Source organism: Falco punctatus (genome assembly GCF_963210335.1).
Source record: "Falco punctatus genome assembly, chromosome: 4".
Classification (NCBI taxonomy): domain Eukaryota; kingdom Metazoa; phylum Chordata; class Aves; order Falconiformes; family Falconidae; genus Falco; species Falco punctatus.
This window is the reverse complement of record NC_137583.1, coordinates 85,601,288-85,616,019: the sequence shown is the minus strand read 5'-3', so window position 1 is coordinate 85,616,019 and position 14,732 is coordinate 85,601,288. Positions and strand designations below refer to the sequence as shown.

Here is a 14,732-nt window from a genome sequence, read left to right as displayed (position 1 = left end):
GGCTTTTTTTCCCCCGCGGTGGGCGAGCAAGAGTCCCTGCCCGGGGTTTTTTGCCTGCCTCTGCAGCACCGCGCAGGGCCCCTGGCCAGGGCTCCTTTGGGCCATTCTGGCCAGGTGCCTGCTGCTGGTGCCCCACGAAGGTGGCCTCGTGCCCCGCATCCGGGGGGAGGAAGCTTTTGAGGCTGCCAGGGGGCCCCCAGCGTGGCCCCCGCGGGTTGCTGCTTTTCCTCGGTAGCACTGAGCACAGCCCCTGGCCAGGGCTCCTCGGGGCCCTTTCGGCCAGGTTCTTGCCCGCTGCCCTCGCACCCCCGAGGCACCCCCGTGCCCTGGCGCTCTGGCTCTCTTGCCCATCGCAAGCCTTGGCAGGAGCCAGCTCCACAAAACCATCTCATTGTCGTTTTTCAACCTGTGGTGAATGCCGGGAACAGAAGGGAACAGAACCGTCCCACTGCGATGTGCCTGGAGCTCTACGTGAGAAGCTGTGAGTGGGGTCTGAGGGGTCCCTCCAGGAGAACAGCTCTCTGCAGGGCAGGGCCCAGGCCCAGCCAGGACAGGGGCAGGCACGGGCACACCTAGAGCATGGCTCGGGCAGGGACTTACGGCCCAGGCTGAGCTGAGAGACGTCGCCTGTGCCCTTGGCAGGAGACGGGGGCGCTGGGGGTCCCAGGGGAGGCTGGTCCCAGCCACCGAGGCCTATGAGCACCCCATGGACCCTGGCACAAGTAGACCTGCACTGCTCATGGGCTCCTTTAGGTAGTGCTGCTTGGCTGCTTTGGAGACTGAGTGTTGCACCAAATGGACCTCTGCTCTGAGGGAGTACTGCTGTTCTCAGGATCTTGAGTTTTAGCTTGTCTTTTCAAGGGAAACAGCTCAGGCATTTCTGAAAATGAGTACGAGGATAAAAATCCACAGGGAAATGAGCAGGTATTGCTCACCTCACAAGGGTTTGCAGCCATTCCATCGAGGAGCTTATCCTGCTCCAGACCCAGGGCTTGGTCTCAGCCTCCCCAGGGTCAGAGATGTGGGGGTTTTCCATCCTGTGGAAACCCAGTGAAACTGGATGAACGCAAACCTTTCACAGACCTCCTGCCACACCTGTTCTTTGCAAGTTTCTCCGGATGGTCAAATGATCTGAAGACAATGCACAGGAAAGACAATGCACAGGAAACGTCCACCATCAGGAGGGACGTGCCTCCTGCCCACAAGGTGACAGCAGCAATGCCCAGGCTGGGACACGACTGCCCATTCAATCCCTTCTGCTGGGGCAGGGCTGGGAAGAAATGTCAGCAGAGATTTCCTTGGCATGCATTGGTAGGGAAAAGAGGAGGTAGGGAAGAGGAGAGTGGAGTGGAGAGGAGAGCAGAGTGGAAGGAAGAGGAGAGCAGAGAGGATGGAAGAGGAGAGCGCAGAGGAGCAGAGAGGAGGGAAGAGGGGAGCAAAGAGGCAGGAAGGTGGAAGAGGAGAGTGGAGGGAAGAGGAGAGCGGAGAGGCAGGAAGAGTAGAGTTGAGAAGATGGAAAAGGAGCTTGGAGGGAAGAGGAGAGTGGAGGAGATGGAAAAGGGGATTGGAGGGAAGAGGAGCTCGGAGGGAAGGGGAAAGTGGAGAGGTACAAGGAGAGAGCAGGAGGGAAGAGGAGAGCGCAGAGGAGGGAAGATGCGGGAAGAGGAGCACGGAGAAGAGGGAAGAGGAGCGTGAAGAAGAGGAAAGAGAATAGTTAAGCTGGAAGCAGCCTACAGTGATAATCTAGTCCAGCTGCCTGACCACTTCAGCTGACCAAGAGCTGAGTCATGGTATTAAGGGCTCTGTCCCAATAAATGCTTCTTAAAGACTGACAGGCAAGGGGCATTGACTGCCTCTCCAGGAATCCTGTTCCTGGGTTTGGCCACCCTCTCAGAACAGAAACGTTTCCTCATGTCAAGTCCAAACCTCCATGATGATCACAGCTTTGAACCATTCCCATGTGCCCTGGCACTGGAGAGAACAGCAAGGTCGCCCCTCAGCTGCCTCCTCTCCAAACTAGGCAAACCCAGAGTCCTCAGCACTCCTCAGAGGCCATGCCTGCCAGCCCTTCACCAGCTTTGGTGCCTTCCTCAGGACAAGTTCAAATCCTTTGCAATGTCGGTGTTGCCAAATAGAAAATCACTGTTCCTGCAGTTGTGGTCCTCCAACTCAAGACAACTGGGCAGCCCATGTTCCATCAATATTATTAAAGACTGAAGCAAAAAAAGCATTGAATGCCTCCACTTTTTTTTTTCATCCCTATTTGTCAGGTGATACTTTTCTGCAAGTATTGTTCCAGTGTTTTCCTTAGATGACCTCTTGCTATCAACATACTGAAAAAAGCCTTTCTTACTGTCTGACATAACACTGGCCAGTTTCAACTCTGCTTGAACTTTGGCCCTTTGTGTCTTCTCGCTGCATATGCAGAGCACAGCTCTGTACTCTTCCTGCAAAGCCTGACCTTGCTTCCAGAGATCATAAATTTCTTCTTCCTGCTGATTTCCAAGCAGAGTTCCCTCTTCAGCCAAGCTGGTCTTCTGCCCCGCTTGCTTGACTTAAAACACAAAGGGATTGCCTGCTCCTGTGCCTCTAAAAGATGGTTCTTAAAGGCTGACCAGCATGTGTGGACTCTGGAGCCCTCAAAAGCATATTCCCAGGGGACACTGCTTGCTTTCTTGAAGTCCAGGGTAGCAACTCTGCTGAACTTTTTTTTCATCACACCAAAAATTTTTAACTCAGCCACATCATGCTAGGGCTAAGTGCTAGCAGCATGTTGATAATTTTGAATACTCCTTTGGGGGATATAAGAGGTCTGCTGCATAGGTCTAAGGAAGGCAGAAGGTTAGTGCCACATGGGTATTTTGTTCTTTCATTGTCTGCTACACAATACAATTTCCTCTAACTTTTAGTGGTAGACAAAGGTGGTATTTTTAACATACCAGTAGAATTCTTCTGGGATTCTCCCTGAGAATTATAACTGCTATGACAAATGGGTGCTAGAAAGATACATGCAACTTTCAGAGCTTCGAAGTCTTGTGAGAAAAGATGCTAGGCTGACTGTATTTGTTTATGGTAACAAATCACTGTCAATTATTTAGGGCTCAGGTTGGCCTACTTTGAAATATTTTAGCATGCTTGTGAATATTCCTCTGTATTCTGAGGACCAAATCTGTCACTGATGATGTGGGTGCAGTTCCCACTGAAATGCAAGGGAACGGAAGCTATACCCATTATAAAAAGGCTGTTGCAAATCAACTTTACACTCCTATCCAAGTGTGATTCATAAAGGAGGAAAACAGGCTTCAGGGTGGTACAGTATTCTGTTCCCCCATCATGTGTTCCAAGAAAAGAATGGATTTTTGTATGGACTGTAATCTCCAACTGACTACTTAGCTATACAAGAAAATGGTGAGAAGGTGGAAAAAAAAGGAGAAAAAAAATCTATGTTTGAATGACCAGCTTGAAGTTTCTTTAATTATATCTCTTCTTCCTGACCTGAACAACAGGTCTTTGAATTTCATGGGTGTAGAGAGAAGCAGTCAGTCAGTACTAGCACAAGATCTGGGGCACAACACTTTTGTGAAGCCTGTTTTAAAGCAGAAACCATTTCCCTGCCTATTGAAAATAGACATGGTTTCTTATCCCAGGTCAATGAATAATTTTATAACAACAGCCAATTATTCCTTCCTGTAACAGAGATCAAGAAGGGGTGCTGAAAATTGTCTCAAAAGTTCATTCTTAACTACTTCAAGCTTCTCTCTCTTACCTAGAGGTGTGTGACAGTAACAGAAATGAAAGGAAGAAAAGAGCATTTTTAAGATTCTCCTACTCAGTGCAGAGAACTATGTCAATCAGTCTCTTTGCACTGAAGAAATTATAGAGGCTAGGCTTTCTTGAAGTCCCTAGTCCTAACATGAAGCCCCCAAATATGAGGCCAGTTCTACTAAGAAGGTGGTGGTGTAGAAGATGATTTGATGCAGCTCATGATTTGCTCCATCGTATAACACCTAAAAAAACAAGGGCGTCACATGGATGTAGATTGAGGAGTACAAGAAACTATAAGGAGATGTTGACCAATAGCCTGTGGGTCATTCTTCTTACTTATACAGTAGAGAAGATTTCCAAGTGAGATTTTGGAGGAGGAGAGATACGGAGATTTGCCAGTATGTCTGGGTAGACTTCTGAGAACAGACAAACAGATTTGAATTTTAGGGGAAGTCATGAAGGCACCTACAACAACAGCCAGCCAAGATTCACATGGTCGATAGCTGATGAAAGGAAAAATTAATCAATTAATCTCTTTACCATTAAATAGAACATGATAGGCTCCATCACAGGACAGACTGTGAAGAAGTATGCAAAAGGGAAAACATTACCTGTTCTAGGGAAGAGAAGGCAACATGCATAAAGAAAGCAGCTCGATCAGAGCAACCCAGACAAGAAAAAATACATATCAAATGTTGTTGTATAGCATACATTAGTAAACACTGATATGCAATAGGCTTGATAACCATATTTTTTTCTTGTATAGTGACAGAGCCTAAGCACTTTCAAAAAACAAAACAAGAAAACTCTAGCGCTATATACTGGCACAAAATTTCTCTGTTCTTACATAACATAAAGGTGCCTTCCAGCAATACTTAGTAATTCAGTGCTACAAAGAAATTGTTTCTTGTGACAAGTTAGGTGAACAAAATCCTGTCTTTTAAATTAACTCCCACGCTTCTCTAATACCAAGGAAAATAAGAGAGTGTAGTCTAGGTAGAAGAGATCCTCTGGACTCTTACCCTGTAGAGATGCACAAAAAAGAATGAGTAGTGACACTAAATGTATTATGAACTGGTGGATGATGAGAAAGATTATGCTGTAATTCTCATCACTTAGGAATTATAGAATATTAGTGCCCTTAGTAAAGGCCCCTCTAGATTGACAATTTAACTGCAACATTGCATAATAATTACACAGGCAATATGAAATCTTCTAGCAGCTTGTCTACTTTTCATTCTTATCTGCAATCTATTATACTCTGTAGTCTCATAAATGGATATAAAGAAAATGGTTCTGATTTTTTTAAGGCATCACTAAAAATGCTAATTAAACCTGTAATGATGGGCCTGCTGAGGATAGGGCATCAAATGCACAAGCTCAAGGATAAAATGTCACACTGGGCTAGTGTAAGGCTTGCTTGAATTTAGAGAAGGACCAGCCACTTCGCGATTATCATTGTTTCATGCTGTATTTGTGGTGTATTTTGCATTGATTTATGGTAGGCTGCAGAAAATGTGGAATTTTGTTTGCAAGTAGGAAGTTGCATCAGAATGAGGTTTTTTTTAGGGTAGTATTCAGAGTAGAACAAGGAGCAGCATTTATGGCATTTGTGAATCTTTAAGATATCTCTGTGAAAAGAAATTAAACCACACAAACTCCCTTTTAAAGTAACTTCTGTATTCCCAGATATCTTTTTTGCCTGACTAACTGTTTTCATCACTTCCTTTGTGTGCATGTTAGCAGTGTAGATGCTGCTGGCAGTTTTAACTGCTTGCAGTCTCCAGAGTGAAACACATTTTTGCATTTTTTGCACCTAGGATTGCTGTTTTCTTGTCAGTCATATAGACTTGACTGCAAAAGATAGCTGTTTTACTTGCTCATGCTGCAACAGGTGATGGGAAACCAAGGGGTGCACCTACTATGCTCAGTAAAACTTCATTGGTATTACACCAGAAGTGTATTCTCAGGAGGGTTTTACGGGGCCCATAGAAAAAGTTCATGTGTGAATGTGTGAAACTCTGGGATCATTTGCTCTTTGTGGATGATTTGTATGTTAGATATACAGTAGCAACCACTTAAATGTATAACCTCAGGGTACAGTAAATTTTTTTTGGTTTAGTGGCACTTACCTCCACAGGGATTTCTTTCTATACCCTTGCCATAAATCGGTTTGAAGCAGATGTGTCATTAATTGGGTTTAATAATGAGTATAATTTATTCTCTCTACTGCCTGGGATTTTATTCGCTGTACAGTCATCGTTTTATGAAGTGCTCTTATTGAAGAGTGGGCTTGATGTGGCTCTGTCTTGCAAATAACCAAGATCCCGAAGTCTATCCATTTCAGTACAGGAGCACTACCAGGGTTCAATGGTAAGGATTGGCAGCATTGGGTCCAACAGTTGGGAATATTGTGCTGAAGTACAATAAATCTGCTGGTTTTTCCATGTGAGTTTAAGCAGTCATTGGTATGCTGTACAAAAGCTTTTAGACTTCTAAGTTTTCACTGGAACTGTGGATACTTTTATTTTCAACAGCAACAAAAAGCCTGGTCGGCTCAGATAATGTTCTTTGAATAGCATTCATGCAATAAAAAAAAATAAAATTCAGCGCTATGTATATTTGTTTGAAAAGACAATTGATGGTATTTTAGGGTTATAACAAAATAGCTCTTCTTAAATACATCCTTTTAGAAAAATTGGCTGTATTTATCATGCTCAGAATCTCAGCCTAAAAGCTTTTATTATTGTTAAATCAAGCTCTTACACAACTAATGATTAATAGAAATATTTCTGGAACTTTGTTTTTACTTTATTGCCAATCATGAGATTTGGTTTTAAACATAAATGTTCTCAGCTTGGTTTCATCCTTGTTCCTTTCTTCCTCGCTGCTGCAGTCTCTGGTGATCGTGTTGATTTCCATCCATTCCCCAGGTCTTTTATCTATAAACCATTTTCTGCGCCCAGATGTTTGTGTACTAAAACAGATTGTAGGTTTTGCCTTTTTTCTGGGTAACTATGACATCTGTATTTAGTTTTTCACTGCTGCTGTTGTTTTCAAGTGTGTGCTGCCATCTATGGAGTGATCACTGAAACAAATCTGATATAAAAAGATGTTTTATCACAGTATTGCAGAAAACAAGATCTAGCTGATGGAGGGGGTACCACAGAGCAGTTGGCCATATCTCAAGAAATCCTATTTTTCTGTAGCTCCAGATCTCACAACAAGCACAGGTGAAAGAATACCATTTAGAAAATCTGTGACTTCTAGGAGTTATTCAGTAATTTTATTTATAATGGACAACCTGTCAGGGGAGCCAGAAAATTGAAATAAGGTTGCTTTGTCCTCTAATCCTGTAAGTAATTCCTTTTCCTTCCCTGTTACCTTTCACATGTCCTAGTCCTTCAGCAGTTTCTAAGATCTGCTTATTATACCTTTCTTAATTTGTTTTTTTTAAAGCTTAATTTTAATTCCTTATTCCTTCCCAGCATCTTGTTAACTGACTTTGTGCTTCTCCTCTGTGTCCAGTTCCAGCCTACCAGCTTCCACGTTTCCCTACTTCAGATCCCTTTAGAATTCAGTACTGGAGATCAGTCCCCCTTCTCTCCCTTTTTCATAACATTTTGTCGCTTTGTATCTATTTTAGAGTACTCGAAGAAGTAATTTTCTCTATATTGTGCATGCATAAGATGCTATCACTTTTATCTTGACACTGCTTATATGCTTTTCAGCTTGCAAATTTTTTACTAAGGATTTTAGCATCTTACAACCTCGAATAGGGTTAGTTACACAAGTTCCTGACAGTCAGACTTCTAATCCTTTCAGTTGGGAGATGTGACAGAGAACAGCTGTGTCTTTAGGGCTCTTCTCAGCAGGACCAGTGTTGGGAGTGGGTGTATATTTAACCACTACTGCTTAAATGTTTTCTTATAACACAAGGTTAGAATCAAAAGGAAAGGTGTAACATATATGGGAGAAGCATTCTTAAAAATATCTTCTGACATTTTCTTCTTATTGCTGAACTTAGAAATTGATCTTATTTCCCAGCATCAGAGACAAAAATGAAGAAAAAAAAATCAATGCTGAAGATTGATCAATGTTTTTCAAAACTGACTTAATAAGATAAAAATCAATGCAGCTGTATTATTTGCCATTATTTTATCACCAGTATCATTCAAACATGGTAATACTTGATTCTTAAGTTAAATGTGAAAATATTTCAGTTGCTTCCTACAGAGACAAAAAATTTAAGGAGGAGGGATTTATTTGGTCAAGCTTTGGTTTTCTTTTTAATCCTAATTTTGGAACTAGGAGTTCTGCAGAAACTGAGAACAGTTTCGTATTTTAAGTGCCAGTATATAATTGTTCCTTTAATCACAGAAACTTAAATAGAACAAATTATTACTTGTATTTGCAAATTACAAGCTCTGATCCTCCCTTCCTCCTGCAAATAGCAGTTCCATCTTGCTTGGTTGAAAGATCTGTACTCAAAAATTTGAAGATAAGCCTGGGCACCAAATCTCCCCCATGGCAGATTCACAGTGCTTTGAATTTAGAGCTGTACTTTACAATAGCCTTGGCTGATTCATGGTTTTTGGCAAAAATGAATGGAATATTTGGGGGGGTTGTTTGTTTTTTCCCAATGACCATTTCCCTTTTCCCACTGTCCCCAAAAATATTAAGATCCCTTACTGATTTAGTTAAAGTCTTAAAAATGGTCTTGTGTAATATCAGTGAACCATCTCTAAGCCATGAGGTTGGCTTAACAGCTGAGAGGGTTTTTTAAAAAATTAATTTACCTTTTAATATTTTAATTCCGGTTTATTTGCTGCTTTGAGTTTAGCCCTTTGGGCTCCTGGTTTGAGATTTCTCTTAACAACTGAGGGCTAGAAAATGTCCTTGCAGGGAAGAGTCAAGATTCTCACGTAATCACTGGGATGTGTGAACTGGGATGTCAGGGAAGTATCAGGCATGAAAAGACTCCTGACAAAATCCTGGATATTAGCGAGCCTCTAGTAGTGGCATCTTTTGTTTTCAAGATTTATTTCATGATCACAGAAAGACAGCTTTCTGCATACATTTCTATTGAATCACATCCCTATCTGTAAGCTGGACCAGAATGTCATGCAATAGGCAACGCAAACCTACCAGTGGGTAGGCACAGTTTTTGAGAATACAGGACTTAATGAGGTTCTCTGTCGGGCCAGTTACTTTTATCTCTCTTTTTCATATTCCTTTACTAACTGATAAACGCGGTGTGTTTGCTGCTCTCCTCAAGCAGCTCTGAGCAGCAATATGCACATTCATTAGGAACAGCCAGTTCCGCCCCTTCGTTCTCTCCTTCATCATCAGCTTCATTATAGACAATATCTGCAATCGCATAACGAGAGAGCTTGTACTTGCAGCTCTCCTCTCCCTTTCCTGCTCCCCTCTGTACTCTGAGAGAGGAGTAGTGTGGCATATTGCATAATTAAAAGGTTATCAAGGCTGAATTGGTTACACCTCTGAATGTGGCATGCAAGCGTTCACAACCACTATGGAAATACGGGGCTCATTACCACATGAAGCTGGACACCCTGAGAAGATAGATGGTATTGGATTGGTTTTCTTGTTGCTCTGCAATCAAACAGGCTTAAGCTATGCAATCTGATACTCCTTAATTGACAGCTTTTCCAAGGTTCATTTGTTAACTGAGAGCATGACATGTATTGAAGTTGTTTCTTCATAATGCATTTGGCATTAACAGGAGAAGCTGTCGAACGCCTCAGTCGTTAACATCTCAGCAATAACATGTTTTCTCTCCAGTTCTGACTTTCTAACTAGTAACTTTATATTTGCCAGGGGATTTGGAATGAGCGTGTGAGAGGACAGGACATAAGAAAAAAACTTAAATACATTCCACAAAGAAAATTTGTGAGAAAGTCTTTTCGCTGCTTGGGACATTTACCTGAGTTTTATGGTTCAACTGTTCTTTTTTCTTTTAGTATAAATACTCATTGGGTTTCAGACAGTCCTTTTATTTTGGTAGATTAATAAGTGGGCATATCTGATTTTATTTATAGTGACAAAGAGTTTGTATGTGAAAGATATGCTGGAGGGTTTAACTTGCCTGTGCATCCACAAGAGAATAAAACCCCAAAGAACCCTCTGTTTCAAAGAATCCTAACCTTTCCCCAGATGAAACTTGTGCTTGTTTGAAAGAAAAAATTACCTGTATAGAAGAGACAAGAGGATGATTTTTTCCACTGATCTTGTCACTGTTTTGCATTTGCTGTTTTCTTGTAGCTATTTTTCATAAACACTTTCTTAGTTTCTTAGAACACAGATTGTGCCAGAACTCTTAACATTCAGCTGCTTTTTTTTTTTTCCTTTTTCCCCTGTTCTGTAAAAGATTTCCACCTCTACTCTTCCGTGCAACTGTTCATATGCTGATACCTGGCAAGATGTTCACGCAGTGCCTATAAGTACTAACTAAGAGCTTCTCCTGTATCCCATGAACTGGATAGTTACAAGATGAATTTATCTTAGATGTGCAAAAAATGTGTTTTAATTTCACTTTGTTGTTCCTACTTAGTGTAAGCAGATTACTCTAAATATTTAAGTTCATTTCTCTAGCACCTCGTTAAATTTCTGCATGTATTCTTTGTTCTGGGAAGAGTACATGCCTGGAGAAGTGCATGAAATTTTACAGATGTCAAAATAATGAAGGCATTTTGGTGGTGCTTTGACTAGTATAGTTTAGGAAGTGAAACACAGATGTTTAGATGAGGAAAAAGGTGAATGGATGGGTCAGGCTGCCTGGATTTCACAGCACTAAAAAGCCTAGCTTTGACAGAAGTGCCTCTTCAAAAACTGCCAGGGAAGAACGAGTAAAGCCAGATCCTGCTTCGAAAAGCCCAGAAACAACCTTTTCGAAAGCCATGAGGTCTGGAACCCAAGCACATGTCCCTTCTCCCTCTGTAAACATCAACAATCTGAATTCCTGCAGCCAAGTATTCCTGAGCTTTTTGGGGATGTTCTGGACCTGTCTCCATCTAAGTACTTTCTGGTTTATTTGCCAGGTCTGTGGCAAGTGCTGGCCAGGTGCCTGGCGAGCACTGACTCGAGCCCCTTCTGCCTTGCAGGGCAAGCACAAGCTGCGTGTGGACACGGGACTGGAAGGTGCCTGGTGTGGCCTTATCCCCATTGGGAACTCCTGCGAGAGCGTCACCACGACGGGCCTCAGGTGGAACCTCAGTAAGTCTGACACCCCCGGGGTGGTGGGTTTGTCATCACGCCAACCGCGCGTTGGCACCAGCCTTACCAGTGCTGAAGGGCCATACATGTTCAAGGTGGAGCATGGCATTGAATCCCTGCCAGGCCACTTTTTTCCAGAAATGAATTTTTATTTAAAAAAAAAAGAAGAGAAATACATTTAAACCTGAGATATCGCAGGCAGAAATGTGTTTTCCATTTGGGAGTCATTGTGCTGTTTAAATAGAACATTTGTTGAGGTCATGATACATTACGATCATGATACATTGCCCTCCAGGGAGGGGAATCTAAGAGTCCCTAAACTCCTGGTTATAAGCCATAAAGTTACAACAGACAAATAATAATGTGATACAGATTATTAAAGCTGCCTCACTTCCCCTGAACTGCTACGCATATATTGTCTGTCGACTCTGAAGGAATAGATCTTTTCCTTATTTTAAAGTGGGAAAAGGTGCATGTGATCTAGAACAGAGACATGTATCTGTAGAGAAAGGAGGTTTCTTGACCAAAAAAAATTGAAACACCCTTCATCCTCCGGCCCCCTCCTCCCACACTGAGTCATTCAGGATGTATTTAATCAGGAAAATAACGGGATATTTTAGATGAATATTCATTAAAACTTAATGGACGCAGAGCAGTGACTGAGAGGCTCTGGTGTTGCAGTCGGACATACATGGCCAGGCTTTGGAGCCTGCCCATGTAGGAAGGGCACGTGGTGCTCACAGTTTGCACTGCGCTGCCTTCCTTGGACAGGGATTAACGTGAGGCTGACCCACTGTGCCGGCCGGCAGCACGTGAGCTGATCTAGGGAGTGTCTGGTTCCACAGAGGGTTTGAGCATGTGCAGTTAAGGAGATAGTAGGCATTAGCAGCTCACTAATGATAAAAGTTATAAATATGGCATTGATTTCAGGAGCTGTCTGGCTAGTGATGTTTTCATCCTTTTAAACTGAATTGCAAGAGCTGAATGTATTGTACAACAGACATTCTCTTAATGTGAAAAAGAGTCAAATATTTTCATTTGTACTTATAAGTACAGTTGACAAATAAGGTATTGAATCTTCATCTGCTCATCTCCTGTTGTGCAGCAAATTTTGTGGCCCATTGCACTGAGGGACTTCTCATTTCTCAGTAAACATTCTACCCTTCAGAGGGAGGTGAATGAAGATCAAACCAGCCTCATGGTACTGAAGGGAACATCTCTGAAGCCTGTGTCACTCTGCAAGAGGCTATTGTGTGGCTCAAAATGCGGTGGACACTATAAGGTTTCGGTCCTTTCTGGTGGTTTTGGTTATTAGTTTAAGAAGTTATTTTTCAAATACATCAGAATCTTTTTTGAGTTTAATAACATAAATTTCATCAGATTTACAAGGTGCTCATTAGAAAGATGGTAATTTTAAAGGTAGTCTGTCTGCTCCCGCAAATGACATGGCTTTGTTGCTGCTAAGTTATGATTACCCGACCTGCTGAGGCTGAGGAGGAAGGGGGTACTAGCCTACCTGTGCCAGGGAGGTGCAATGGCAGCAAATAGTAAGTTTGTATCTAGGATTGGGTTGAGATAACCGTTTCTTCCATGTTTTTCATTCTAGTGCTGAAATAAACTTCTTCAGGTTACTTAGAGGCATAGCTAGATATGGACCTACTGGGATTTTTACTACGCTTAATTCAGTCTTGTTTTGGTTTTTTGTTGTTTTTTTTTTCTTTTTCTGGGGAACAAAAAGGTTTTTAAGTGACTGTCTCCTACTTGTTTCATGTTAACATGACACCACCATCTCAGCTTCTCCCAGTCCTTGTTGCTATTTCCGAGAGGAAACCTCAGACCTTTACAGTGTTTTCCTTAGTGATGTGTATGCTGCACCCCATTACAGGCGATACTTTCAGTCTCAGTATTCATGTTTCTCACAGATCATATTTCCTTCATTTATTTCACTGCATTGTCATCACAGATACATGAAAACAAAAATTATAGTCTTCCTTGAAGGTGTGAAGCATTCCAGCTTGAAACTGCTCTTGTGCCCAGGTGATTAGAGCTAACCTTTACTCATGCAAGTACAGATATTGAATCAGGTTACTGTTCAGATACTGATAAAACAAATCAGTGTAGTTGCAGCCAACAAAAAGGAAAAGGGATTTTTTCCTTAATTAATAAGCCTTACATTCTGATAACCTAAGGGTGATACTAGCTTTCATTGTGTTAATGACTTCTGTGCTGCCTGTAGTTTTGTCATTACTTTTAAAAATGTTAGTTCTCCTGTAAACTGCGTTGGAGAAGCAAAGGGTCACCTGGGAAGAAAAGAGAATAAGATACTGGTGTGACATGGATGTTAGAATTGCTGCTGACAGTTGGCAGTGGCAGAACGTTCCCTGTTCATTTGTTAATGGGGCTCTAAGCACACACCTTCAAAAGGCTCAGTGAATAAAATGGTTTGGTTATGAATTCATTTTCATGTGTAACTCATAAAAGAAATTGAATTTTTAATCCAAACATAATATGATAAACCTCTTTCTCCAGTTTGTTATGGAATTAATTGGGTATGACCCAACAAGTTTGTTTTTAAAAAGTAATTTTTCAGTCCTCAAAGTATATATTTTTTTTAAAGTAGATGGGCAGTAAACTAATTCCAGAATTTCAGTTTTGTCTTAACAGCCATACATGATGCATTAGGTGAGAGGAGAACCCTCATTTTTGCAAACAATAATTTCCAGCACTCAAAATTGAAGTAACACTGCAGTACAAGAAAGAGCTGGCTTCGCATCAAGGTTTTTAGTGTTTAACACCTATTTCTGTCTGAGCATATCCAGATTACTCTCATGATTAAAATTTTCAAAACCTTCAAGGAATAGTCAAATGTTATCTGTGTCTAACCTACAGGTGCTGTCATAAGACTTCATAGCTTCTGCTAGAAAAAGACAAGTATAAATGCCTAAGACAGAAGCTGTGTCGGGGTTGAGAGTAGGCTTTCAAAGATCTCATTTCAATGTCCAATCTAGGTAAATTTGAGATTTGTAAATTACTCTGCCAGCAGAGAAATTATGATGTCTTGATTATATTTTTAATAGTGCAGAATTCAGACTTTTTGTGTGCCTGTGTGAGGATGCAACATCTATGCATAATTTTATGCACACTTATCTTAATTATTTGCTACCACTTGGCAAAAATGGAACTTTCATTTATTTTGGTTCTCATCTTATGGGTGAAAGAACTTGGAGAAGAAAGTGGAAAATTGATTAGCGAAAATACTTCTTATCCATACTTGCTATTGTGTAGCACACATTCGGAACACATTATAAACATATTCTTTCCACTCCCAAAGGGATACAGATCTTTTCTCTATTAAAATCTGATTTACAGCACAGGAATCAGATAATGCTTTATCTGATTTGACTCACCTGGCTGCTTGTTGATAACAGCTCTCGTGTCTAATAAATAAATAACGAAAAATCCAATAATGCCAGAATTACCCAGCACTCTTCATTAGGTCTTCAGTGGTGCTTTCATGGAAGATGAATAAGAATGAAGGTAGAAATTAGCTGCACTGCTCATCGAAGAAGAGGTTGGAAGGTAATGGTAGGCTTTTGTAGCAAATGGTTCCTTTTCTAGGAAATTGCTGTAGAAAATAAAATTGCCAACTAATTTACTCTTCATCCCTATGGCCTTTGATGTGCTGTATGTCATACCTGTCCTGAAAATGCTGGCAAATATATATAAAAACT

General features: G+C 41.4%; 1 protein-coding gene across 4 annotated transcripts in view; it reads left to right on the top strand.

Annotated features, from left to right (window-relative positions):
- The window catches only part of TPK1 (thiamin pyrophosphokinase 1), a 314,750-nt gene that overhangs the window by 239,572 nt on the left and 60,446 nt on the right, over window positions 1-14,732 (top strand). For 2 of the 4 annotated variants that reach the window (XM_080386111.1, XM_080386108.1), the window contains one exon: window positions 10,827-11,001. In XM_080386111.1, coding sequence (XP_080242237.1) covers window positions 10,827-11,001 — 175 coding nt within the window. The remainder of the gene's footprint in view (window positions 1-10,826; window positions 11,002-14,732) is intronic. The other 2 variants (XM_080386110.1, XM_080386109.1) reach the window with 1 other exon arrangement.